Consider the following 27,898-nt stretch of genomic DNA (forward strand, 5'->3'; position numbering starts at 1 on the left):
ATTCAAAAATTCTTCTCATATTCATTAAGAAATTAAAGAATCAAAACGTTCAAAACAGAACACTTTAGACAAAAATTGTATATAATGAATTGTTATTCTGAAATACAATGGCTGTCAAAAATTTCCTAACAGACGATTTTACGATAATTTTCGTTACTCTATTTTTCAATTTACATTATTATTTAATATAAGAATTTAAAAACATGATATTTTAAACAGTATTAAGTGAAGTAGACCAAGAAATGTTTAACAATGATAAATAACAATATTTTTAATATACTGATTGTAAGAAAAATGTACCAACAAAAGAGCCCAACAAGAACGACAAGAATTTGAATGAGATTGAATAGAATTTCTGATTACAATTTGTTTGTTTTTACCAGAATAAATACCATTCTTGGATCCTTTTGTTGGTTTAATCAGAACATCTTTCTCAATGTATTAGACTATATTAAGAACTTATACACTAGATCTCTATTTGTAAAGATTCTTTATCCAATTGCGAGCAATGTAATGAAATTACTCATTAACATCGAAAACATTTAGCAACCATTATACCTCATCGAAGCGATGCTAATCCTCGATCTTATTCTCTCGCTCCCGAATTGAAGCACGAGACACCAATGTCGACCGTGACAGCCTAATTAAGCGTGCTTAATTAGTACGCCTGCACCTCGAGGTTAATGGGTGAACTCGATTTTTATACCGCGGGCGAACCGTGAATTCCCAGGTCGACGTCTCAGAGATGCGGCGTGCGAAACTGCGGCTTTCTCAAAGCGCGAAGAAGCGCAGCCTCTCTGCCGAGCGCAGGCGTGTGCGATGCACGCCTGCTTGTATATACAACACCTGCTTTTTATCGCTGGCGAGAATCGGAACTGCCGAGCGGTCCGCTTTCAGACGACCAATTATACAACCACGAGCACCACCGTAGTAGAATGCCGTAGTGGAATGGCTTTCGTTACGACTCGCGATCGCGACCCATTTCTTTTCTCGCAAAAGCACGCGCGTAAAGATGAAAGTGTAATTTTGACGAAAGCGTTTTTTTGACTCCGAGCACGGGGGTGCTCTTGGAGATTTTCTCGGTGATAGATGACGACCGCAAATAATCTACGGTCTGTCCGTGTGTTAATTAACACGATCGTAAATCAGATGGTAGGAAAGCGGCGTGATATACGGCTCTCTAAGTTTCCCTTTGAATAAATACGATTTCAAGCAAATTTAACAAAACAAACTGATTTTTTTCAGTTTTAAATTAATACATTTAATGAGAAATTATTAAATATTTCAGTTCAAGTTCTTATTAAGTATATATACGATTATAATTATATGTATATATATTATTTGTATAATTGTATATTTATGTTAACAATAATTATACGAAATTAAAATAAAACAGTAATATTACCTAATGAAAGTCAAGTACGTGTGTATAAACTAATTCGATTAAACGATTGTTTAATAACAATGCAATTATAGCATCTATTATTTACACGTTTTTTAAGATGTAAAAGTAAAAACTTGTACTAGAATAATTATATGATTTTCAGAAAGTGTTACTAATTAAATCATCCGCACATTTATCAGCGAAAATGAAAACAAACTTGGAACAATCTATTCGACAATTCTACACAAAAATTGATATTTCACGTGCGATTCATTAATTATATACGCTCATAATTTACCGTTTGGCGTAACTGATAGCGAATGACGATGAGTGGAGTGGCTGGAAGTCGATCGGTCGAGGAAACGATACATACGTCTTGTCGGTAATTCGCGATGCTTTCAACCGATTCGAGTTGTATAAGGGACTGCGATTATTCCATATACAAGCGTGGCGAATTTAATTAAAGACGAAACCGGAAACATTAGGTGGTCCCGCCACTGGTATTCGGTCTGGAACGTGCTATCGCCTTCACGCTTAATATTTTACACACGCAATGCGTTCAAATGGTACAAACACGAATAAACATGCTCATACATAGACCAAGCGTCATAGATAACAGCGTGACGTCAAGCAGGTGCACCGTGCAGGCGCACATTAAATTTGCGCGATGACGTAATTGAGTCTTACTCATCGCTATCGAATAAATATTCACAAATATGCCGAGGAGAAGTAGAAAGAAAAAAAGTTGTAAATGTTGTTTGAACAGTGAGAAATTAGAAGTGAGAAATTAGAGAATTTTCCGGCGATTTTCTCACTTTACATACCATCGAGAGAACGGTTTGTTCGAAAAGATCTGTCCCCACAGAAAAGAACAATTATATCCGGAAGTAAAAAGGGAATCACGTACTGTCATTTGAAAGAAGGTAGTTATCTTCTTGACTGTTTTCTCGCGAGAATATCATTGTGAGCATTGCGACTATTCCTTCATTTTTTCCCTTTTCTTTGACGGTCATATCATACACAATAATCTATATTCTTACTTTATTATTCAACTACTTTTTAACATTTAAGTATTGTTAAAATTGACGTTTTCACTGATTGCTGCTTGTGTCTTATTATTGTACTATTTCTCGATGTACTATAAAAAGTATAATATATATTTATAAATATAAAAAATGTAAAGTGTATTCCGGTAGCCATTCTAAGCCGCAAGAAAATAAATAAAAATAAATAAATATCTCAATGTATCGTATTATGTATATGTCGTTCTTTTAATTTTAATTTATATTACTGCATTATATTGCTCGTTATTTCTTACGTTCTTTTATTATCATATCATCTTTTGATGCATTTTATATTTCCGTACGTTCTACTACATATGTATTATATATATATATATATTTATATATATATATATATGTGTATATATATATTGTATCCTGTACCTTTATTTTAATATTTAACTATTAATATTAACTATTATTAATTATTATTAATTATTATTTTAATATTTAACTCCAAAAATAAGACTACATTTCATTTGCAATGCTCTTGAAATCATTTCATTTGTACACCAAAAAAAATTTCTAATTAAAGATGAACGAATCAAAAGATTGTAATCATCAATAAAAAAATCGCGTTATCTGAATTAGAATTATAATACATTTAACCAAAAAATTCTGATTCGTCTATTTTCAAGCAGAATTCCAATTAATGTAATCAGACTCTTTTTTCGATATATTGTTTATCGAATGTTAAACAAGGACAAATAATGCTCGCGAACATTACGAGCGTGAAGTGGAAGGTACTCTAGATTAAAGGCTCGTGCCTTCGCTTGTTGCTTGTCTCATCGTATCTCGGTGTGTAGCTGTGCTTTCTGTAACGAGTAATTGTCTAGATCCGATTTAAAGGGCACGAGTAGGCGCAGGCCTTCCGGAGGTCAAAAATAAGGCGACAGGCAGAATACGGAAAGATAGGGGAATATGGGTAGGCAGACGCAGGCAGAGCGTAGTGCCGGGCATTGTCTTTGAAGCCGTTGGTTGTTGCTTAAGTGGCTTGTTTCCACGCTTTCGTGGCTCTCCGTGGTCGTCAACAGGACTAGTGTTGTCCGTGTATGAAACAGCGGGTGCTGCGCCGTGAACCCCGTCCCCGGATGCTTATTATTATTAAGATGCGATTACACCAAGTCTTGAATTAAATAACACCGGAATAGAGCGAGTGCGAAATATAGCCACAAAGGACAAGCAGGAAAGTTCAATTAGGTAAACAGCGAGCAACCGAGTTGTCGTAATCTACGATAATTCTGTCGAAATCTATGAGAAGCGTGACGACGGAAAGAATAAAAACGCTCGTGAAGCGATAGAAATAAAACGTTGCAGATTCAATGCTTTTTGTTTGAATAAACAAACTGCCGCTGCACGGAAAGAATGATTTTGATAATGTATCTAAAAATTTAGCTAGATACAAATCTGATAATAATTTTGTTGGATCATCAAAATAATTATGTAAGAAATTATCATCAAAATAATTATGTAAGAAACAAGCATGACGAGCAATGCTGCAAAATAAATGTTAATATTCTAACAATCAGCTTGAACGTCTTATATAACAATTTTTTGATGATTCGAACAAAATTATTTTCACTATGTTTAATTCAATTTTTGGATACTTCAGCAAAACTATTCTTTTCATGCGAGAATTCAGCGGGGCATGTCGTGTACTCTCGTCGAAAATCGTTAAGAAAGAGTTTATTGCCCAGTGGTCCAGGTAAAACACCAAAAATCATAACAAGATTAAGATGGCATCAAGTTAAAGTCATTTAGAAAAAATTATAATAATTCGATATATTTTGATGATTTTAACTTGAGAAATATAATTAAAAAAAATTATTGTCATGTCAAAAATTTATTTATTTATTATGTTCATGGAGGTGGATTTTCGATCGCGCCTATGAATCATCTCAAAGAAGAAAAAAGAGCACGCTTGAAATCAGACTTGTGTATCTAATGATCTGATTTGGAACAAAATCCTCAGTGACTTTCGTTCGCTGCTGTTTTTTTTCTTTTTCTTCCTTCGTGATTTGCGGAGGAGAAAATGGTCATTGCAAGAGAGCATAAGCGATAATAATACTCAATGGAATGAACAGCTTGATGTTTGAAACGGACGCGAGTAACCCTAACTGTCTCGCTTGGCCGTCTCGATGGCTCATGAGTTTCATCGTGTCCCTCGAAAAGGCATAAAAGAAAGAGGAAACGAAACATTTAAGGTAATCACATGCAAACAGCCGTAAAATAAAGGCAATTATAAATGAAAGAAATTTATTCCAATGAGTGATAGCACATTAAGAAAAACAGTAAGAGTGTGTTACGATAAACACGTTGACAAAAATGTTCCAAACTTTGCAGCTTCTAAGCAATTAATTTAATTAATTAATTTAAATTTTAAGCCAGATCATTTATTAACATATATTGTTTATTTATCTAACAACTTGTGCATCCTGTATAAATAAGATTTTTACTTTAATATTTTTTATTAATATTTTTGTCATTTATGTGTTTGTATTTAATTAAAAGAATAAAATGATACCTTTTTACATCTGCATTTAGTTCTAAAGTAAATTATTTTCCTTTTTATAAAATTCATTTCTATTTACAAAATATTTCTTAATATTAACAATTAATACGGGAGTCTTTTCTATCCTCTAACTTCCGAAATTGGCTTAATTTCGTCATTTATCTTATTACGTATTTGTCCCTCATTCCTCGAATATACGGGACGAGGTGCAGCATGCATTTTCGATCTTTCCGACACGAGTTCCGCGTTATTTGTCTTATGTAATCGGCGCTCTGCATGCTCGCGTACATCACGGCAACAAATTTTCCGCAGCCGGCCGGCAGCATAATGTTGGAAAGCGACCGTGCCTGTTAAACATGAAGGTGAAAATTTCCGGCCAGTTAACGTTAGAACCGACTTTAGTTTTACGATTGTTCGACGTCCGCTTCTCGGACCTTCGGCTGCGCCATTGTTAAGAAAGTAAATGCCGAGAAAAACCTTCGTTCGATTATCTGTGGATCTGCATTTACATCAGCGACACGAGTGACTAGTAATTTACGATAATGCAGTCGGTAATTTTCATCACGTTCAATGACGCGTTAAATGACATGGTCCCTGCTTGCGATCAATTGATAGCGAGATGTATTTAACTGTACAGAATGACACGTGAGATATTCTTGTGGTTAAAAACTAATCTGCAATGTACTATTTGCTTCCTATTTCTTGCTTCCTATCTTTTATCTCTCCCTCTTTGTAACTGATTTGTCGATAATTATCTTGATACTACTTTTGAGGCTTCCACGGGAATTTTTTATACAAAAGCTAAGCGTTTCGCGAGTTATCTTCAAATCCATTATTAGAATGCCAACCTTTTAAGAGTGTTGCAGTTTATTTCATCAGGGCAAGGAACAGCATGATAAGTATCAACTACTCCATCCCTGATGAAATAAACTGCAATAGACACGTCACGAAGATGATCCGCGAAACCCTATATCTACGACCATATTTTTTTAAAGAAAATAAAGGACGAATCTAAAAATTTTAGAACTTTGTTCTTACATGTTTTCAAACCAGTTTGTAATTGTCAAGAATCTGTGCATTATAAAATTTTATTGCATAGTATAATCAAATTGAGATAAGGCGCATTTTTTTATAGTTTGAAAACTGATTTGACTGTATTCAAACTTGACTGTTGAACAAACCCTTGATCTGAAATAATAAAAAATGAAAACAACTCTAGTTTGAATAAATTTGATTTAAAAAATTAAGAAATATAATATAACAAAAATAAATTGTATTTATATGCATGAAATTGTAAAATATTTTTAAGATTTGCTTATTAACATAATGTTATAGATGTAGAAAAGCTAGTTAGAAAAGAATTTCTCGTAATGTCAAAATAAAGGACAGTAAAAGGAAAATATTGGAAAGTAAAGGACAAAATTAAATTTTAAAGAAACAAATAAATCTAAAGGTCAGCTATCTGAAATAAAGGATTATTCTTTACAATGAATAAAGGAATATATGATCATACCCATAGTTTCTGTATAAAATCATGTATCTTATATCTAGTCACATGTATCTTGTCTCTTCCGAAGTTCGTTCACTTTATCTTGGGCGACAGAAAAAACGAAGAAACAAGATAAGAGACAAGAGAAAAAAAAAACAAGAAGTCGGAATCAAAGAGTTGTAAATTAAAAGATTTCCAAAAAAAAAAAACAACCGAATTTAAGTAGATAGGAATATTAAAAATTATTTACGAAAATATTTTATTTTCATACAATTAACGATTTTATCGATTAGATAAACGATAACCTCGGTAATGTAAACGAACTAATGGTATCCCTAATCGTCGTGACAGGCAGATTCTCGAAGAGCTAATGTTTACGTGGTCAGTGAGTCATTTCAGGTTTCCTCGTCGATTTCGTCATAAAACTAACAGCAATGTAATAAGATATAAAATCGAAGGAGGATTAACGTTCGCGAAAGTGGAGCACGAGCTGGTTGCAAGTTGCAACGTGCCTACTGCTGCGCCGTTGCACACATGTGTGCAACGAACACATTGCATTATATATATGCGAAACAGAACCAGGCTTGGCGCAGTTTTCTATTAAAAATATTATTCTCCTCTCCCCCTCTCCCACCCCCCCCTCCATGTCTTTCTCATACAAAGTGTAATCTCGCAGGCGTGTCGAAAGTAAAATTCACCTCATTAAATCGGAAACTTGGTGCACTCTGCTTTTAATTAATTTTTATCTAATAAACGCCGAGCAAAAAATTACATAAGCGTTATCTCTTAACTGCTGGCGCGGACGATAAATTATTCTCGTATAGTTATGTATTTCGCACTTAAGAGAGAAAACGCTCGAATTATATTTTCATAAATCTCTCTTTGCTGAGCAACTTGTGCATCTCGTACAAATAAGCAACTTTCACCTCAGTAGTTTTTTATTAATATTTTAATAATATTTTCATCATTTGTTCTGTTTGTATTGAATTAAAGAAATAACGAGCATTCTCTAAGTCTGTAATCAGTTCTAAGGTAAATTATTCTTCCGAAGCCTGCAATTATGAAACGAACGCGCCCAGGCAAACGGATTTTTTATTCTTAATCAAAAAAATTCAATTGAACTCTCGAGATCTAAACAAAACATAAAATTCACCACAGTAAGTACGAGTAAAAGAACTCCGCGTTACTTCGTTCACTAAAATTCAAACATATACTCTGTGTTCAATTTCTCCTTACATCAATCACGAGACGATTGGACGTTTCGCCTCGAGCCATCCTCAATGAATTTTTTTTTTTAACAATATGTACTCACTTCTAATTTGGCGGAGTATTCCTCAGCTAAGGTTTCAGCCTGCTTCGTTAACTCCTGATTCCTTTCGAGCAGAGCCTTGCCGAGTTCAGCGGCCAGGACGAGATCTCTCTCGCGTTGCTTCAGCAACTCGGCTGGATCCTGCACGACGTCCTCGTGATCCAACGAGTGCCTTCTCGCCTGAAGATCCGATATCATATCTTCGAGAGCGTACGGCTCCGTCTGACTGTCTTTCTTCGGTAGCATCGCGAGTTATCGGTGTACCTTCCACGACACAACACGGCGTAACGTCACTTCTGTTTCCGTCACCGAAACGAACTCGCGGTTCTCGACCGATATACGAAGGAGGAGGAAACCGCGTCAAGTGTACACTTCGGCAACAACAACACGTCAAACGTATTCGGACACGGTGATAAGTGACGTCACGATCGACTTTCCCTCGTGGACATCGCGTGGTTGTGCGTGGGTAGCGTCAAATTATCGAACGCCATTGATTAGCTGAAATCAATTAATTTCGGATTTTTCTCTTATTACGTTTGACACTCAAAAACGCCAAGCAAACGGTATGATATTACATAGCCGTTCGAATGTATGGCGTTCAAAAATTAAACGAACTAAACTCGACAAACTGGTTTAACCGAGCCGAGGAGTTGAGTTCAATTTTGTGTAGAACATGTTTTTAATGTTTTTATATTAATATAGTATTTAGCAAAAAAAAATTGAAGGCTATTTCAGCTGCTAAGATAAAATTATAATAATTATAAATGAATAATTAATGAAGCTTAATGTATGTTTACAACATATAATTATAATGTATATTTTTACTTTTGTTTATATATATATATATACATAAAATATATTTATTACTCATGTATACGCTGAGAGAAATCTTTGATACTTATAATTGCATGATAAAAATTGTAATTAGAAATTCCATTTTTAGTTATTATTTTTATAATGTATAGTAATATATACAATTATAAATAATTATATAATTCTAAAAAATATGTAATGGACATTGAAATAAATTCATTTTGATTCACATCGATTATAAATTATACATAATTAAATTATGATAATTGAAATCATCATTTTCTCTCAATGTAATTTTCTGTTCTCAATTTATTATATTGTTGCGAATTTTATTATTTCTTATTACTTTTTATTAGATATAGATTTAATTGAAGTATCGTATGATGAGGAAACAATCTATCAGGTGTGACACGTTATCATGTTAATAATAAAAAAGACATAGAAATACAATACATATATCTATAATTAATTTGAAAAAATAGAATATCATTTCTCCGCGCTGAAGTATACAAATCTCCATAAAAAGCTATTTATCCAACCAAATAAATCTTATCCATTCACATAGTTTACAAATATTTCTTTATCTATAAAGATTAATAACGTCCTTTCTTTTCATGTAATTATATTTCAAATCCTAGAATTCTGTAATAAATCATCAACTATATTTATTTGCTAGCTTTTGATTTCAGATAAAACAATCTTTTTTTTTAATAAGCTTTTATCATTGAAAAACATGAGGAAATATGCGTGAACAAATACTGTGTGATTTATATACTTTTTTTATTTTCTAACATTATCTATTAAGGCATACAATATACCCATCAAAAGAAAAAAATAAATAAATTTGTAAATATATATATATATGTATATGGTAATATATTATAAATAGCATAAATATATTTTCAAATTTTATAAACGTGTTCCTAGATAAAATAAAAACAAATGTTCTCTTATATGAATATTAAATAATAAACACTTTATTGTCAAAATAATAGATACATATAATAGTATCAAATAATATCTATTTAAAAGTTTCGGATGAGTATTATTTTGTTTACGACGCTCAAAGTTTTGTCCATCATACATGGCTGAGTATAATTTGATACTCAGTCATTTCAAATCTATATTTGTATCAATTATTTCAACGATGAATCATTTACGATCTAGCGTTCGTATATCGAGAGAAAATTTTTTTTTACATTTATAACCAATTATGGTTATTATTGTTATATAACGTTATATGGCTATCTTAAAAAATTACTGTAAATCATAATAAAATTATAGTAAACTATTTTTATTGTAATAATAAATATCATTATAATGAAAATAATATTCGAAATTATTCTAATGAATACAAAATTATTTTCGATTGTCAACTATATATATACATTTGTTGATAGAACTGTACGTATATGTAATTATTATTATTAACATTAAAGCAATAATAATCATAGTTATGATGTACTTATAGTTTCAAATGCTAAAAAATTTGTCTCTCAGTTTATGAACATATTTTTCTTCTTTCTTATTCAGAAATACGTTCATGAAATTTTAAAACAAACCCTTAATTTATATCTTGATTACTAACAATAAGATGAATTTATACGTGTTTAATAATAATTAATCAATTCTTATTATTAAATTAATTAATGACACAAATAAACTATTAATTATACATTTATAATTTTTTTCTTTCAAGATTCTGCGTTGTAGGAAAAGACCTTGAAGAGCATCGTCTCGAGGAGATTTACAACCCGTTTCGCTCGAGGACCGCGCGCGACCCAAAAGCAGTCGGGCCTTGAAGTCTCGCAGCATACCAACATGCGAGGAGCACGCAATCGCAAGAATCACCTGGATGACGCATAATTCACTTACCTCTCTCTGCAATCGTCGTCGGCCTGTCCCGCGAGTTCCCTTCCTCAAGAATCGTGTCAGCGCTCGGTTACCGGAAGCGATCGGTCGCCCTGACATTGCGCTCGATGCACTCGTAATCGCACAAATATAGATGGGCTGAATCCTCCACTATTGCAATTAACAGCATCCTTATTGTATAAGACAACGACGGCGATGTTCTCATTACGCGAGTGCAACGTACCGCTGTTCTTCTCCCCGGGGATATCGATCGCGGAAGTTCGCCGCGCTATCGATCGACCGGCTATCAACCTGGACGGTTTCTTACGTCTCCACCGCTGCCTCGCTGCTACCGTAGCTCGATGTCGTACACTGCTCCAGAAGGAGACGTTTATTCAGCTCGAGACTCGTCGCGAAATCGTCTCCCGCGATTTCTCGATCTTTCCTTGTTCAGAGCAAGGCTACGCGAATGGAAAGTCCGTCGAATTGCGACACACACCACTCCGTTCATTCGTCCACAACTCGCTCGAGCATATCCGGTTACGAATTCACTTGCGCGGGTATAATCGCAAGAATGATCGATGATTTCCAGTGAGCACCGCACCATCGGATCGGGAATGACTCGCGTGAATTACGACGCAACGATGCTCCGCGGTAATCTCCAATTATCCGCAATGAATAACGTTCGTTTTAGCTTTGTAGAAAGATCGTAAGTAAGATCGATTCTCGGATAACCGCACTGTTTATTTCAGAGCAGCAACGAAACAGAAATCTTCTATGTTGGAGCAAATAACGAGAGTCTCTCGGCGTGCGTCTGATTTGCGATAGGACCATCTCGCAATGGGCATCCAGCCGCTTCTGCAAGAAAGATCAAGAAACTCGGTTTTAATCTCTCGCCTTTGTTGTCTCTGTAAATTGTTTCCACGTATTTATCTAGATGACACATCCTATAAGTAGATGTAATAGACATTAGATTGCGTATTTCTTGATCTTATCATTTGTACTCCGTTAAAAAAAATTGAATCGTATCAGCATTTTTCTTCGACTTTAGATGAGAAATTTTGTAACGATTCTGCGAGAGAGAAAGATAGATATACTATCTCATATTAGCTTATTTACTGTCTCATTCTACATTTTATTAAGATTATAGAATGAAACAGTATAAGTTAGAGTGTGATAGTATATACATAAATAGAGAGAAAATATTTTTCTCTGGTGGGACAAAATCGCTGGCCAGATGTTAACTATGTTATAGAATATTTATTCAGCTCTATCAACATCTCTTTTCAATTCGATACTCTAGAAAGAAAGAGAGAAAGAAAGAGGGAGAGTGATATGATTCAAGTTACTTTACTCTTTCTAAACCGATAATGATATAAACAAAAACAGACTTGTGCAGTTCTATGAAGTTGTCATTCTCGAGAAAGAGGAATCGTATTGCTCTCTTTTTGAAATTTAAAGTTCGAGAAAAAGAATGCTGATTCCGTCTAACAAAGCATAGATGTTAAGATCAAGGCACAGTCTATTCTTCTATGCCTGTAACGTATTCTAACCAGAACAAAAAGTCATCGTGACTTCGAAAACATTACATCAAAATATCTCCAAAATAATTATTAAAAATCTCTGTTTCGATTATAACGTTATCTCAACTTGTTGTTCTGCTTGATACATTATCTCGATTTCCGATCGCGTCATACATTTCAAACGTTAGCGTTTTTAAAAGACCGGTACCCTGACATTTCCTACGAATGACTAAACATTTGTGATGTAACGCGTTATTTTCGAATTGCGTGTATGATTAATAAAAGTCACTGTATAACAAAAAGTACCCGCGCGTTTATTCTGCAAGCAATCAGGAATTATTCATTTCACGTAAACAGCAATCACGTACTCGATGTTGCGGCCCGAAATGCCAAGTTTCCAAATAGTGTAACCCAAGCTGAGCAAAAATAATATCAAAATGATTATTAAAAATCACTTTTTCTTTCTTTGTACTTTCATTCGACGAAACGTTCGATATATAAATGGGTTTTCACAGCCAATTCATTTTTTCGGCGACTTTCTCCGAGTTTTTGTGATTAATCCTATTAGGTTGTTCGGAAAGTAATTTCGTTTTTTCTTATGAAAATGAAAGACGATTTTCAATCAGACGCGTTTCAAATGATCATGAACGGTCGAATTCGATCAATTTAATCTCTCAGCGATCTCACTAGTTGTTATTCGCCGGTCTGCATCAATTAATGCCTTTATTGTGTCTTCCTCAGCTTCAACTGGCCTTCCAGAACGTGGCGCATCTTCAACATCAAAATTGCCGGATCGAAATTTTGCAAACCAGTTTTGGCACTGGCGTTCTGTCAATACATCTTCTCCATACACATCGGATAATTTTTTCTTGCTTGAACAGCATTTTTACCTTTTCCATAGTAAAAAAGTAAAATATGCCGAAAATGCTGCTTTTCACTTTCCATATTTGATAGGGCACCAACCAAAAACTACTGCGTAGAATCAATCGAACTTTTTTCACAAGCAAGCCTTGCTATATCAGCTGTCAAAATATATAATGATTATGCGGCTTAAGTGTGAAGTTGGCTGTGAAAAAATACAATAAGTCCTCTGTTGGGAAAAAACGAAATTACTTTCCGAACAACCCAATACATTCGATTCGATTCCATCTTTTGGTAGTGAAACGAAACAGTTATTATTTCTAGTATTCTAACATTATTGCGAATTGTTCGTCTTGAGAAGCTAGGCGAGGTCTATATACTCGGTTCTCGCGTCGCTCGGCGCGAGTTCCGAGTCGCGAAGGAAAAGTGGTATCGAGCCGCGCGTGGGCGGATTTAATCACGCTGATTTCGCGTGTTCGGCACGCGGACGCTCGAAAATCGGTTCCGCGCGAATCGACTCACGAGCGTGGGTGAAGAAACGCCTAGCGTCTCTGCTCGCTTACCACGAGCGATAGGGCGATAGAGTCGCAATTGCGTCGCATTGGACACGAGCGGCGATAAAAATGTGACGGCAATCGACGGTCACGGACGGCACGTGCGACAGTTCACGTTTATCGATTCGTACGTAGCGTCGGTTTAGCGGCACCATCAACCCTTACGGATAAATCCAATAAAGGAGGACGTGGATCTAAACCCCGACCCACCCCCGACACTGATCGACGTTAATTTGAACGATTGCCACGATCACGTTCCCCTCGCGATCAACCCTCGGTAGCTTTCCACTGATCGAACGCGTCTTTGTTTGTCTTTCGTCAAGTTACTAATTGCCATCTACACTATATCGTTAAATTCATAATGTCGAATTAAAACCTGTTCGAGTCATTTCTAATCATTTCTATAGATCGCCACTGTTCCCAATACGGGTCGTTAATTTGACTAAAACAGTGGAATCAATTTAACTAAAAAGAATGTATTAAATTTGACTCGAACACAGTTTACTATTTACTAAGTGTGTACGTTGATATGATGTTTACTTTGGAAATAATCACTGAAATGGATTGCTCTACGTTTTAACACAGAAAGTTCAAAATAACGAAATGTCATTTAGCTCAAGAGATTGAATTACCATCGCGCTCCTTCGATATCTAACGGTATAGTATTTTTAATTTTTTCTTTTTTGTTTTCTTTTTTTAAACGAAGGATACGAACTTCTTGAGACACTATCTATGCGTTTTTTCGCCGCTTTCGATAAATATTTTACGGCGTCTTGTAGAGCCTCGATAAATACTTGTGACACGATAAATGCTTAGAATTTCTTTTTGAAAATTTTGAAAAAATGAGCACTGGTACATGGACGTATACACACACCTACACACACACACACATGCATCTCCACTTCTCGCGAACTCACTGCGAAACACGCAGGATGTGAGAGAGCGATCACGGATCTCGCTCACGAACACGGATCACGGACGCGAGGTCTACCTGCTCGCCGTGGCGCGGTCGGCCAGGTAGTGAGTCACTAGCCGTGAGTGGAAAATAAATATTACGGAATCATGCAGCGTGCTTGAGAGCGACCAGCACGGCTCTCCCACCATATTGTACGGCGCGGTTGAAAGTAATTCGTTCGGCTCGGCGCACCCGCTCGCGGCTTGGCCGCCTCTTTGTGTCGGCTCGCGTAAATACGGATAAACTTATGACAATTTGCATTTTGTTTACATTACCGAAAAATCAAATCAAATGTGAAAATTCTGCGATTAACCGAAAACGCAGAAAAAAAATCAGCCTTAAACATTCACTTACGTAGAATCGGACGAACTCGTCGAATTAAAAAAAAAAACTACAAATATCTATAAATCGTTAGATTTTAAATATTTTCTGCGAATAATCTGATAAGTGAATAAAACAAAATTACGATTAGATTGAATAGAACAAAATGAATACATCTTTGTAGACGCAAAAATCATTACTATTCTAGCGAGTTCAAATGGTCCACCCTTCTAATGTGCAATTCCAATCGGATAAGAGTCGCAGCACACAACAGATCGCGATGTCATCGAGATCTTATCGAATTTCACAATAATCTTCCACGGATATGCCCGCGCTGCACACATCTTCAACAATCGCCGCTTCGGTATCGATCGAAGCGTATCCGAGCGACCGCCAAAATCGCTCCGCGTCGAGCCCGAGTAATGGCGAGGTAGGTACCGATGTACGCGAGCGACGGAGGAATTTCGCGACGAATCCTTTGTGTATAGGACCGGAAAGGCAAATGGAAATACCCAAGAGAGATGTACCGCACGATGGTCGGTCGGAATCTGAAGAGGTCCCTCGTGTTCGTTACTCGCGCGCAGCGAGTAGAACCGATCGACCTGGCGACCTTCCCCTCCGGAGGTGAACTAACGTCTCCCCCGTCTGCATTCTCGAGCGTGTACCCCCACCACTTGACCCACCTGGTCAAACCACCACCTGACTGAATCCCACCGAATATTCACGGGTAGTACTCGGCGCCCATGAAGTTCTCGTGCAACGACGTGGTACGAGCGGATCCACGAGTCGTCGATCAACGGGTTAATTATTTTTTCGCCTCTCATCGATTATACGGGAACACGTGAAGAACGTCGGCTTCCTGGGGTGCGTTCCAAAAATTTGGCTCTGTCAATTCCGAATATCTTTTATCCTTGTTCGACATTCGGTGAACAATAAAGATAAAATAATATTCGGGTTGATAGAGTCGGGTTTTGAAATGCAATTCTGATAAGCGAAAAGAGACGTCAAAATTCAAACGGAAAAATGTTTGAGATCAGAAACTCAATTATGTAAATTTTCTATATATATGTGTAATGAAATACAGGAAAATACAGGTTCACACATACATATAAAAAAATGTTCACATTTTTATTCTAAGGAAAAAGTTACATGAATGACCCTCTGGCTCTATAATAGCAATTTATTGACGATACATTAATTAAACATTGAGATATATTGGACCAATATTGTATTAATAAATTGTGCACTTATCAGTGATGATCAAGTAGTTGTTTTTTAAACGATAATGTGGAAAATGAAAATTTCTATTATAAAGGTGATTGAGAAGTTTTTCACTTTGTATGTTTCCGCCGTATATAGGGAAAAAGTTATATGATTGCTGCCCTAAAACAATTTTGTAGATACGTCGTCTCTCGCTCAATATTGAATAAAATGTCCAACATTTCCTAATGACGAGAATATAAAAGTACTATCTGTACTAACAGTCTGAATTTTTTTTGCGCGGCTATTTGTAGGAAACGATTAATACTAATGAGAAAGGAAAATTGAGTGCACGCAAAATACTCCACGAAGAAACCTCTTTTATTTAGCTATACTTATTCTTTGATCTTATTTACAAACGCAAACGCATAACGTGGATTACCTTAACGATCAATAAACGTATTAATAGTGAAGCAATTTATATTAGATACATTTCCGATTATCGCATTGCAATGGATCTTCGCTTGAATATCGCGAAATGAGGTCAAACTCGATCATAAAATCTTCGTCGCGTGAGATTTTACATTAATTTATATTATGTAATAAATTATATGTATGTAGAGACGAAACATAATACGCTTAACAATTAACAACTTTAGAATACTATAAAAAGCACGTCATAATTCCATTATATATATATACATAAATGAATCAACTTAGCTTAATTTTAGTTTTAACAGCTTAAACAGCTTAAACAGCTTAATTTATAACTTTCCTATCCTTGTACCGAATTTATCAAGAAGTTTATAATTTAGATGAATGCTTTGGAGTTACTTCGCAACTTGCGACATGGTGCAAGTCGAAAATATGTGAAAAATATTTGCAGATAGGAAATTAATTTCCGCTGCGCCCAAGCCCATTCAGCGAGCGTTACGTCGCTGAGCCCATTGCTTAGCAACCGGAAGTAGCAACAGAAGCGGTTATAGCACGCCCTACAGTCTTTTACAGCTGCTAACTGTTAAGCTACCTCGGCTGTTCGGGGTGGCAGATGTCTCTCTCAAATATCGGCGTGAAACGTCATCGGGGATCGCGACTGGAGTGCGACCCGCCCCTACATGGGTCTTCGTGACCGGCGTTGCCGATCGCAAAGACATCAACGCGACGTCTTCCGGGAAATTTACGGCTTTCTCTCCTTTACTTCCACCTATCTTCCATGAACCTGTTGTAAAAAAGTAGGTACGCGAAATAATAACCTCCGGGTTATTATTAACCTGCTTTCAATCGCATGCAAGATGATTTCTGCGAATTGTCATCGCTGATTGTCAACAAACTCTAGAAAGATTGGCAAAGACGAGACTCCGAGATGGCGTATAAACAGCAACCGGTCCAGGATGAGTTGGAGATGGAGACGATGGCGGAGGCCGAGCTTTCGAGGCTGAGAAGGCAATATAGGATAATGGAGAACGATCGAGCGACGTGCGCGGAAGACGCGAGATTGCAACTCCACAATCAGCAGAACACTATCAATCGTCTGGAATACGAGAAAGCCGAACTCGTACTGGCGATTAAGACCGCGTCGTCAAAGACATTCACGCGTAGGGATGTGGAAATGGTTGAGAAGCTGAAGTGTCTGCTGACGAAGCGTGCCAAGTATATTGAGCTGATTGAGAACGAGAAACGGCAGATAGCCGAGCTTGATGAGCAGATCGGCAAGGTTGCTGGTATTGCCAATATCAAATCTATATAGATCTATATGTATAAGAGCAACAATCTCATTAAAGTTAGAAGTCAAATTGGTCAGAATACCAATAATTCTAGAATGCTATCGATATTAAGTAATACAGTATTACTTTTGATATTTATATATCATACAATTGATATATAAATTTTACTTACAAGGAAATAGATCATTTTTAATTTATGTAACACAAGATTTTCATACATTTCGCATTTTCGTGCCAGTTTCCACCAATGTAGATTAATTTTAAACCGGATTTAATTTGCTCTTTATCCTTTTATAATTCTTAGACCGACATTAATGACAAAATATTTATAATCTAAATCTTTATAAACACAAATAATCATAACTAGGGTAACTTCGGTATATATACCGCACCTATCAAAAATTTAATTTATTAAATATTATTTACTATACTTAAAGTAAAAAACGAACTATATCAGTAAAAAGTATGTACTGTCTACTACTATGAAAACAATATTAAAAATATCCGAAATACATATTTATTTTTTGTATTAAAAAACGAACTTTTTGAAACTCTTATATTTTTGCCATATATCCCATATGGATGAGGTATATGACTATTTATAGGGGGAAGAGAGGGGAGCGTATATATGACTTATAAAAAATTTACAAATAATGCATATAAAATGACACAATAACTTATAAAACGCGTTTATAAAGTTTTATTAAGGAATAAAAATGATAAATATATATATGAAGTAATAAATAATAATTACAATCTTTTCCTATATATATTACAAATATTATGATATGAGGTATATATTTCATGTAATGCGTTTATTGCATTTAGTGAGCTGAATTCAATCTGCGAACTTGATATGCTTTGGGCATAAATCCCGCCCGCTAAAAATGCGGTATATCCCAAACAGGTGGAATATACAAGACAACAAACTAAACAAAGAATACAAGAGCAAAATATTTATATTTTGCTATACAACATGCTTTACTATTCCTCTACACGTATGCATCACGAAATAACCTAAGTCTTTTACACGTCCTACAGCAATCATTTTATGTAGATTATAATTTATGATGGCGCTACTTATTACAGTGACAAATCGGTTCAACTCACAATAATTTTATTAATATTAACAGTAAGAAGCTGAAATCATAATTCAATATTAATATAACGTAAAAGCATATAACAGAGTAGTTGCGGGAAAATTACCTCCTTCTATTTTTTCTGACTTCTGCGGCGTATTTGCGGCGGAATTACCCTATTAATTTAATAGGAAAGAATAAATAAACACACAACAAATTTAACCTTGGAGTAATATGAAATATACAAGTATAATGCAATATCTCCAAAATACTTACTAATAAAATAATGACACAAAATTGCTTAAATATTGATATTACTTATCACTCTGTTATAATACAAAATTCAAACTGACATATAACGGACTAAATTTTTATAAGTTTTCCCCCACTTGTCCCAGTTTTTAGCACCTCCTGATGATCACAACTTCAACACTCAATGCGCTGAACGTAAAATTTACACATGATAGCATTCTAGTGATAAATATAAGAAAAATAAGAATATTTTCCACGAGAACTGCAAACAATGCTTTACGCAACCGTAGTAATCGATAACGAATGAAAGCGCGATTTGTTACCAGAGATCGGATTGTCTCTGTAAAAAGAAAAATATCACTTTCATCCTGCGATCGTCACGTTTACGACATGTAAGAATGTTGTTGCAGCTTTCGAAGGATGTCACGAGCCTGAAGATGAAAGTGCGCACCGACATGCAATCGCGGGAGATAGCAGCGCAGCATACTAGGACGATACTCATGCTGGAAAATCGGGTGGAGGTGACCACCAAAAAGTTCAATTTAGTGATAGCGGAGAATACGAAGCTGCGCGGTGAGATTGAAACCTTGCTGAAGGAACGGGCGCAGTTCATGCAGATGTGGAATAAGCTGATCGGCCAATTGAACACTGGTAAGCAGATCATCAACGACCTGATCGAACAGGCGACGGTTACGTTCAATCAGCGGGACGAGGAGCTCAACAAGATCCAGGCACTTCGCGAGAGGTAGGCTGCGACGCGGATTTTCCGCGTCGTTGATTGGTGCCACATTCGTGAAACTCGATCTGCGCAAGCTAAAATGTTAGTGATTTACACAACATCGTTGTTGCCAATCAATAACCAGTTATAAAGTCGCGAAAGTGGAAACGTTGTCCCCATAATTCAAATGATTTTTTTGTTACTAACTACGCAAAATCTCAGACATTCGCATGCTTAATGAATGTCTGGTACGGTCTGATATTTGATACAAATAAAAAGTCTATTTGATCCTCCGTGGCTGTACGTAAAGTATAGATTCGTAAAACGATAAGATACAATTTGCAAGCACTAACACGGAGGCTCACATAGGCATTTTATTTGTATTGGATTTATTCTTGGAGCCACAATAATTATTATTAACTTACTTTAGCCTGATGTCGTCGTTGTCTTTGAATTAGAAACTCGGAGAGCAACGATCGGCGGAGCCAATGGCGCATAGAATTTCCGCCGCTCGCGCTTTCCGTCCGATATGCCGTAACGGTTCCTTGAATTTATTCTGTCGCGAATTTGCGTAATTTTCTGCCGAGCAAAGAGAAAAGTTCCGATCAACGTAAACTGACTATGAACTGATAAGAAGGCTTCTGTTCTCAGAGGAATAAGGGACTTGAAGAATCACACATCGGAAATGTGCGAACTGAAGAGAACTCTGGACAACGAGATGAAGCTGCAGGAATTCCTTGGTGTGAAAGGACAGTTCCGCGAGATGATCGATCTGAATGCGAAGAGGGAAGCCGAGAGACAAGCTAAACGGGAAGAGAAACAGAATAAAATAGCGGCCTTCACGCAAATCTTGCAGACGATCAAGCAATTCACTGGTACCGTAAACCGGCTCTTACTTACAATTAGAATAATCGGGCAATCTGATTTTCAAGAATGCCTTCTCTCTTTGTAAAGTGTTCTCGGATTTTCTCACGGAACTCTTAAACTTGCCCTAGTTTTCTACAATGTCTTACAATTGAAGACGTAGGTGTATGTCAATCTGGTATTAATAATTGTAAGATGAAATTTATTAAAGCCCAACTAATTAAGAGCTCAAATCGACATGAAATTTTTAGAATAAACTTTAAATAAAGTATAATCCTTAGATTAAAATTATATTAATCAGTAATAGCGGATTAATACTTATACAATATCCATAGCTTGTATTATTGATCTAAAATCTTGATTCCGATTAATGCGGCCATAAATAAACAGGAGAGCAACAAATCGACAAGCTTACCGCGCTCTTCATCAAGCAAGAAGAGGAGAATTTCGCACTCTTCAGCTATGTGAACGAGCTGAACGATGAGCTAGAGAGTCTTCAGACGAGGATGGAGCAGCTGACAGTAGCTATCGATGAGGCACGTGCCCTGAATGTTCATCGTGATCAAGAGCAAGCTGAGAACTTGGAGAAGATCACCAAGGAATTGGAGGAACAAACAGCACTAGCGAACATTACCGAAGAGAATCTTGCTAAGGTTAAAAGAGAAAATTGTTCGAAACTTGCTGGAAACTTCGTGCTGGGATTATTTTCTCGAAACTTAAACTTTTAGAAAAACATTATCGTTCGCTTAAATTTATAATATCAAAATATCCAATTAGAGTTATTTTTAATCATTTCTATAAGTCGCCTGTTTCTATTCAATATGTTGTTAATTTAACAATGAAGTTGAAACGATTTAATTCAAAAACATTATTAAATTTGACTCAAATTTAGTTTAAATATTATTTACTAATGTAAGTGGATTTGTTGATATGGATGTTATATACTTTAAAACTAACCACAGAAATGAATTACTTTGCATTTTGACATACATTGAAATTAAAAGTAATAAAATGTTATTTGATTTAAGGGATTGGGTTATCGTTACTCTTTTGACATCTGACAGTGTTGATTAATAACAAAATGCTAATAACAAAATGCTACTCTTGAAATCGTCATTAGCATTAACGCCGCGCTTTTCAAGGCTTTTATCTTGCCATTCTCGAGCATTACCCTTGAGCCTAATAAAACAAATTTTGATATCCGCATGGCGACTCGGTAAACCGCAGCCCGAATAAATAATAAACGATTATTCATGTTTCATTCCAGTGCAACGACGTGATGGACAAGCTGCTGCTTGGAATCGACGATCTTTTCAAGGCGATACGCTGCGACAATTCACCGATTTTAGCATTATTGGGCGACAATACTCACGTTACCATGAGCAACGTCATGCTCTACTTGGGTATTATTGAGAAACAAATCAACGAGATGTTCCACAAGGTCTATTGGGTGGACAAGGAAACCAAAGCTCCGCATTTGCGGCTGGATGAGGAGAAGAAGCCCAAGCTGAAAGTGCCTGTTCTCAATCGCATCGTACCCACCCAACCTTGTGTTCTGTGAGTCTTATTTTTTATCCTCTCACGTTCCTTTATCCCGCCCTTGAACCCGTATCCTTCCGATTTATCGAGTATCCTTGAAATTTTCTAACATTTCGAACGTTTAGCCCTAAACGTGATAACCCAATTTCCGTTTAATACTTAAAATAGATCGGTTCTTTTCTCTATCAAAACACGAATTAGAAACAGACACTTACAGTACATACAATATTTGATCAGTATAGATATCTAATCAGTGTGACAATTAAGGAAAGATTTTATTAGCCGATTATAATCGGCGTTAAACACACACATCGAGGATATCCGGACGTGTGTCAACTTTCATCTGACTACTTTAACGTTCTTCGAATGCAGCTGCGTAGAACAAGAAAATCTGCAGTTCGTTTCGGAGGGTCTAGAAGTACCGCTGACACGTGCCGAAGCCATGCAGAAGCTGAAAGAACGGCTCATGGAGGATTACACAGAGCTGCTTCACAACGTGTCTGGCTGTCACTTACCGGCGGCTAGGAAGATTATGCAAAGGCGTTATCAATAAACGGAATTAACGATGGCGCATTTTTTTCGTTGATTTGCGTTCTAACGACGTTTGCGTGAACCTTACAAGGATTCAGCCAATGAGAGAATCGCCAGATTGCTGCAAACGCAATAGCGACAAAGAAAATAATAATTTTACGAACTGATTTTTGTAAATTATATTTATTTATTTTAATTAATTTTACTTTCAGATATATATATTTATTATATCATATTATAACATTAGTTTTTTTTTTATGAAGGTGATACAACTCGAAATTTTTCGTTACCAAACGGCAGTGTTTCATTTATTCGTTAGCTTTACTACACCGCAAAATCGCAATCAGTCGCAGTAATGGGACGATAGATATCTCTAATCGTGCAGCAAACCTTTCTCTTCCCGTGCCTTCTTCTTGACGGTCTTGATAATTCGCTTCAATTCAATGATGGTGCGCTTGATGTGAACCAGCTGTTGCTCGATGTCCTCGCTGCTCACCTTGACGGGTATCTCTTTCCTCTTGCAAATCTGCTGATAGATGTTCCAGCAGCACGCCTTCACTTGCGTAAGCTCCAAGTTCTTCGCCGCGGCGGTTTCCTTTATTTTCGAAACGATCGTCTCCCATTTCAAAGCCTCCACTTTCGCTCGATCATATCTTTCTTGCAATTGCGCCAATTTATTATTGAGTCCCATCAATACTTCGGTCTTGGTTTCTGTCAAGTGGTGCTGCACGTATAAAGAAAATTATCTCTATAACTCTCGGCTTTTCAATCCTTTTTTTTCTATTGAGAGGAAAGATGGCATGAGAAAATATACCGTTTGGAAACGGATATTTGAAAGCTAAGAGATATTAAATTCATAAAAGAGATTTATACGAAAAGAATTCGAGTGAAAATCGTACAAAGAAACGGCAGATGTGGAAACATATATAGGTAAGAACACGTGATAAAATAAAACATAAAGAGATATTTCAATAAAAGATATATGAAAAAAAAGTACTGCTTTGAGCTTGCGAAAATTGATAGAGCACGTTATTGCGATATAGTAGTTGTGTTAATTATATTTAGGACCTGTGCACAATGGAAAAAATATTATAAGAATTATTAGAGATAATTATTATAGAATAAGAATTATTAAATATTAGAAAGATAAAAAATTAGAAATAAGAATTAAACGTAACGCATAATAAATATAAATAAGTTTATTTACATCTGCTATTGTTACATTTAATCTTTATTTCTAATTATTTTATTTCTCTAATATTTAATATTTATTCCTAATATAATATGCCTCATATTTTATTTATCTCTATTGTGTGTTAAGTTTAATCTCTATTTTTAATTTTTTAATTTTTCTAAATTTAATATTTATTTTGTTTCTAATATATTTCTTCCATTGTGAGCAAAACCTTAATGCAAAGTTAAGGTGATTGAATTAAATAATTTATAATAGAATAATGTATATGCGCGAATTTATAAGATCATGATAAGGCATATAAGACAGATGATTATTCGAACAATACTATTTTTTTTCCTTTTTCTTCTAGCATCTGAAGGTTTCTATCTTGACGATCAGACAATGACTGCCTGGTCTCGACTAAAGTTTCGTAGCGATTAAAAATTTCGTTAATCGATTGAAACTCGCCCGTCTCGATCACGACCCTGTCCAAGTAATTTTGGTACTTCCTGTATTCCCCTACGAACCGCTGCATTTTATCACGTACGTCTCTCATATATTGCAATTTCTGCTCCAATTCCTCGATCTAATAAAAAAAAATATCAGTTACAATCTCAGATTACAATCAGATATATGAAATTCTTCTTGATTTTAATTGTAAATATAAGCCGCTCGACTAAAATTCAGATCACGAGATCCACTTCGCAGCTTTTTTTCCTTCGTTAACTGCGTACTTCTCGCTTGTATTTTTCCTGACGCTCATGCTCCTCCCTGATCTTCTGCTCAGCTCGCTCGCACTTCTCGACGTTCTCCTTTACGAGCGTATTAAATTTTATAAGAGACTGTCGCAACTGCAATTGCTGCTCTCTCGCCTCCTCCCATTGCTCATCCATGTATTTACGTCTTATTTTCTGTTCCTCTCGTTTCTCCTTTAATGTTTCATTAATCTCGGCTAATTCTCGATAAGTTCTGATCACCTCGGTTGCCGGACAAACCCTCCCTTTGTCCCATTCTGGATATTTTCTAATATTGTTACACATACGACAAGAATGTAATTTATAAATATAATAAATAACAAAACATGACAAATTAAATTTATTTTAAAATTTATTAAAAATATAATTTTTTTGTTATTAATAAAATTAACGTAAAAATTGATAATTTTATTGTACTGTCCGCGCATGCTTCGTATTCTTATCATGATTGTTATGTGATACAGTGGATTATCTATTTTTTACGTTCCTTGCATATCTTCGAATTATTTTATTATGCCTTCTAATTACTAATAAACGCATGGTCTTTTAATAAGGAATAATTAAAAATACTTTATTACAACATTTATAACTATTTGTTAATTACGTTACTTGATAGACTGACGTTCCTCTTGCTTAGATATAAAGTACTCTAAAACTGCTTTCTGCGAATCGGTCGGGATAACAGCTCTTTGCACTAGATTTCTCGACTCATCTTGCGCCATAGCCATTTCTTTTTCTTTTCAAAACGTTCCTTTATTAACCACAATTTTTCCATAAACGTGTCAATACGAGAGTGTCTATAGGCTTTTAAAAAAATGTCGTGAAAGGAAGCACATGTTTGCCATGCACGACTGATCGATCAAACAAATTGAATGCAGTTGCGCACACGTAGGCGCAAGAAAGAGACAAGAAACACGTGGTACAGACGTGTAGTGGAAGGGAAAGTCGATGGCAGGAGGCATTGTTGAAAATAACGAACCGGATTTTATTTATATCGTACACTTTATACAAGAGCTAACAACGACCTTATTAAAAAAAAATGCATACTTATTAGATATCGCGCGGGTGAAAGAGAGATGAACGGAAGGGGAATTGGCGAGAATGATCAAAGCATATCCGTTCACGAGTGGACTTCCTGGCCGAGCAGAGAAAGTTGCTTGAGCAATTGCTTAGCGTTGTTGAAGGTCGTGGAGCCGTAGATCACTCGTTTGTTCACCCCAGCTCCGCTTCGTTGCTTCACATAGTCCACCAGATTCTGGTACTCTATGTAATTGCCGCCGCCAACCACAAAGACTATTACGTCCTGGAACGTCGGCCGATTCTTCGGCATCTGTTCGGTGTGCTTGAGCTGCTTCGGATCCAGATAAAGGTAATCCTCGGTACGCGAGGACTGCTTAGATTCCATCAGCTCATCCACTATCTTGGTGACTGGCAGATTGTGCTTCTTTACCACCAGATTCTTCACGCCCTCCATGACGAATGACGAGCCTTGATTCATCAACTTGGAGAACATACTGACTGTCTTGGTACCGCCGCCTTCGTAGCTACTCTGGATCTCGGCTATCCTCATGTAATTGCGTAACCGCTTTACGTATATCAATGGATTCAGATCGCAGCCGGCTGCGGTTAGTGCCGTCTCCAATTTATTGTAATCCGCGTCGGACATATTCGTGCAAATAAAATAAATAATAGCAAGACGTAGTTTATCTTCAGGAGTGCCGCAGTCTGGATCGCCGATGGTTTCCAATACGCTCCGGTCTAACGTTTGCTTGCTCATAATTTTCTCCTCCAGCTCGAAGAACGTATCGAGTCGTCTAGATTTGATAGCGTTCAGGATGCCTGTGGCCACTGAAGTGTGCATATCGATCAGCCGCTTCATCTCCAGGAGCTGCGGCAACGAATTCACGGCGCTCGTCAAACGCGCAGTGTTATTGGATACCATAGACAACGCTACCTCGCTGTCATTGTCAATGCCCATAGAGAATTTGAGCTTCTTCACATCCTCCTCGAAAGTACGGTATTGCTCCAGCTCCTCCTGTATGGCCTCTGCCACTCTGGGGAACGGACTGCCTTTGTGCTGGCACCAGAAACGATCCCGGTTGTCCAGCTCGTAAGCGCGTGTCTTGGAGCGTGTCCCGCCAGCGGGAGATCGTCCTACATTCTCCTCTACAACAAGCCTATTCAACGCCATCTCCAGAACATCATGTGCCAGTGCCTGGTACGTCCACGTGTGATGCAGCGGGGTGGCCATGTCGACGTTACGGTCCAACACAATGAGCAGAGGCCTCTGGAAACTGTAGTGGCCGGTCGCAGATGCTTCACCCTCGAACAGGTTGTTCCTCGCATCCCATACGTTCTCTCGCAGTTTCTTGTCGATCATCTTGGCAACCATCTCGGCAGCATTACCCCTGGGACACCTTATGATCGGCACGGTGCCTAAAGTGACAAACACTGAAAACAAACAGTCTACAATAATATCCATCACAGACTCCATTTCGCTGTCTTTGACGTCACCACGATTGATCGCATGATAGGATATCACATCGCTGTTCTGATGTCGCAGGACAAACAGATCGTCCTCCAGGGTGATGAAGTTCAGATACTGATCGAACACCTTGTGAATGCTAGCGACGACGCCGCCGAGCAACGCCGCAGTCGCCAGGTCTTCCATCCTCTGTCGACTAATTGGCGAAATGAAATTCAGATGATAGATATCATACAGGCCGTTCTGCAGATCCTGCCCGATCCTGCCAAGATTCTCATCCGTGGGCGCGCAGAAATAGATCGCCGGTACCTCGGGGATGGAGTCACGGTCCGAATGCAGCTGCATGTGTAACGTGATGCCAAGTTCGCGCAGCTCCTTGACCGAGATCAACGGCGATATGATGTCCTGGCCAAGGCGGTCGTAAACGAGGATCTTCCACGTGGGCACCGCGCTTTCGAGCCCTGGCTCGGGCAGATTCAAGTTCAGCATCTGCTTCAGGGCGTTTATTTGACGGTCGCGTAGGCTCATCTTGGCGGGCCTGTCGAGGAACCTAACCTCGCACGCGATACCCGGGTACTTGTACTCAGTCGGGAACCGGAGGCCAGTCAAGTTACGTGGCTCGTAAACGCCACTGCGATTCCTGGGAGACGTCGAACGCACACTCGGTGTCGCATATAGGGCAGAATTCTTAGAAATTTGTTAACCTAGTTCGATCTTGTACTCCCTTCGAGCTGTCAAACTATGATTGCATACGATGGAGAGACGGACACGTCACGTTGACGTTTTTCATGGTCGACCAATGTATTTACACGAGTTATCTATAAAGCACAGTGACCTCATTTATCTACAGTAAACATAACGTAACACTTATCGCAGGTATCTAAATTATCTATCACTGCTCTATCACGACCAAAATAGCGGTCATGTAACTTTTTCTCCAAAAC

The 27,898-nt window shown here is 37.0% G+C and overlaps 4 protein-coding genes across 9 annotated transcripts in view; 1 reads left to right on the plus strand and 3 right to left on the minus strand.

Annotated features, from left to right (window-relative positions):
* Positions 1-14,360, minus strand: part of LOC108749730 (bicaudal D-related protein homolog) — a 37,121-nt gene extending 22,761 nt beyond the window's left edge. The window contains exons 1-2 of one of the 4 annotated variants that reach the window (XM_018488656.1): positions 14,230-14,360; positions 10,444-11,277 (exon numbers count right to left, since the gene is read on the minus strand). In XM_018488656.1, coding sequence (XP_018344158.1) covers positions 10,444-10,539 — 96 coding nt within the window. In that variant the 5' untranslated portion in view covers positions 10,540-11,277; positions 14,230-14,360. Of the gene's footprint in view, positions 1-7,758; positions 8,254-10,443; positions 11,278-13,897; positions 14,037-14,229 lie in introns of those variants that run through there. The other 3 variants (XM_018488654.1, XM_018488657.1, XM_018488653.1) reach the window with 3 other exon arrangements.
* Positions 14,361-16,810: 2,450 nt separating this feature from the next.
* On the plus strand, positions 16,811-22,680 carry LOC108749651 (coiled-coil domain-containing protein 63). 3 transcript variants are annotated; one of them, XM_018488469.1, is made up of 7 exons: positions 16,811-17,069; positions 17,170-17,547; positions 19,299-19,633; positions 20,258-20,481; positions 20,861-21,123; positions 21,738-22,027; positions 22,382-22,680. In XM_018488469.1, the coding sequence occupies exons 2-7, from the start codon at positions 17,197-17,199 to the stop codon at positions 22,560-22,562; spliced, it is 1,644 nt and encodes a 547-aa protein (XP_018343971.1). In that variant the 5' UTR covers positions 16,811-17,069; positions 17,170-17,196; the 3' UTR covers positions 22,563-22,680. The 3 variants fall into 3 exon arrangements, with proteins under 3 accessions (XP_018343971.1, XP_018343970.1, XP_018343972.1); XM_018488468.1 differs by having other exon boundaries at positions 16,811-17,065; XM_018488470.1 differs by lacking the exon at positions 16,811-17,069 and having other exon boundaries at positions 17,467-17,554.
* Positions 22,681-22,837: 157 nt separating this feature from the next.
* Positions 22,838-25,197, minus strand: LOC108749733 (coiled-coil domain-containing protein 42 homolog). The gene is made up of 4 exons (XM_018488661.1): positions 25,079-25,197; positions 24,449-24,737; positions 24,061-24,300; positions 22,838-23,264 (listed from the first exon to the last, which is right to left on the minus strand). Exons 1-4 carry the CDS (start codon positions 25,195-25,197, stop codon positions 22,914-22,916), a joined length of 999 nt encoding a protein of 332 aa, XP_018344163.1. The 3' UTR covers positions 22,838-22,913.
* A 376-nt stretch (positions 25,198-25,573) lies between these two features.
* LOC108749732 (protein sly1 homolog) lies at positions 25,574-27,733 on the minus strand. Its single transcript, XM_018488660.1, has one exon. It carries the CDS (start codon positions 27,480-27,482, stop codon positions 25,590-25,592), a length of 1,893 nt encoding a protein of 630 aa, XP_018344162.1. The 5' UTR covers positions 27,483-27,733; the 3' UTR covers positions 25,574-25,589.
* Positions 27,734-27,898: the final 165 nt, after the last annotated feature.

The sequence above is a fragment of the Trachymyrmex septentrionalis genome, unplaced genomic scaffold (assembly GCF_001594115.1).
Source record: "Trachymyrmex septentrionalis isolate Tsep2-gDNA-1 unplaced genomic scaffold, Tsep1.0 scaffold31, whole genome shotgun sequence".
Taxonomy (NCBI): Eukaryota; Metazoa; Arthropoda; class Insecta; order Hymenoptera; family Formicidae; genus Trachymyrmex; species Trachymyrmex septentrionalis.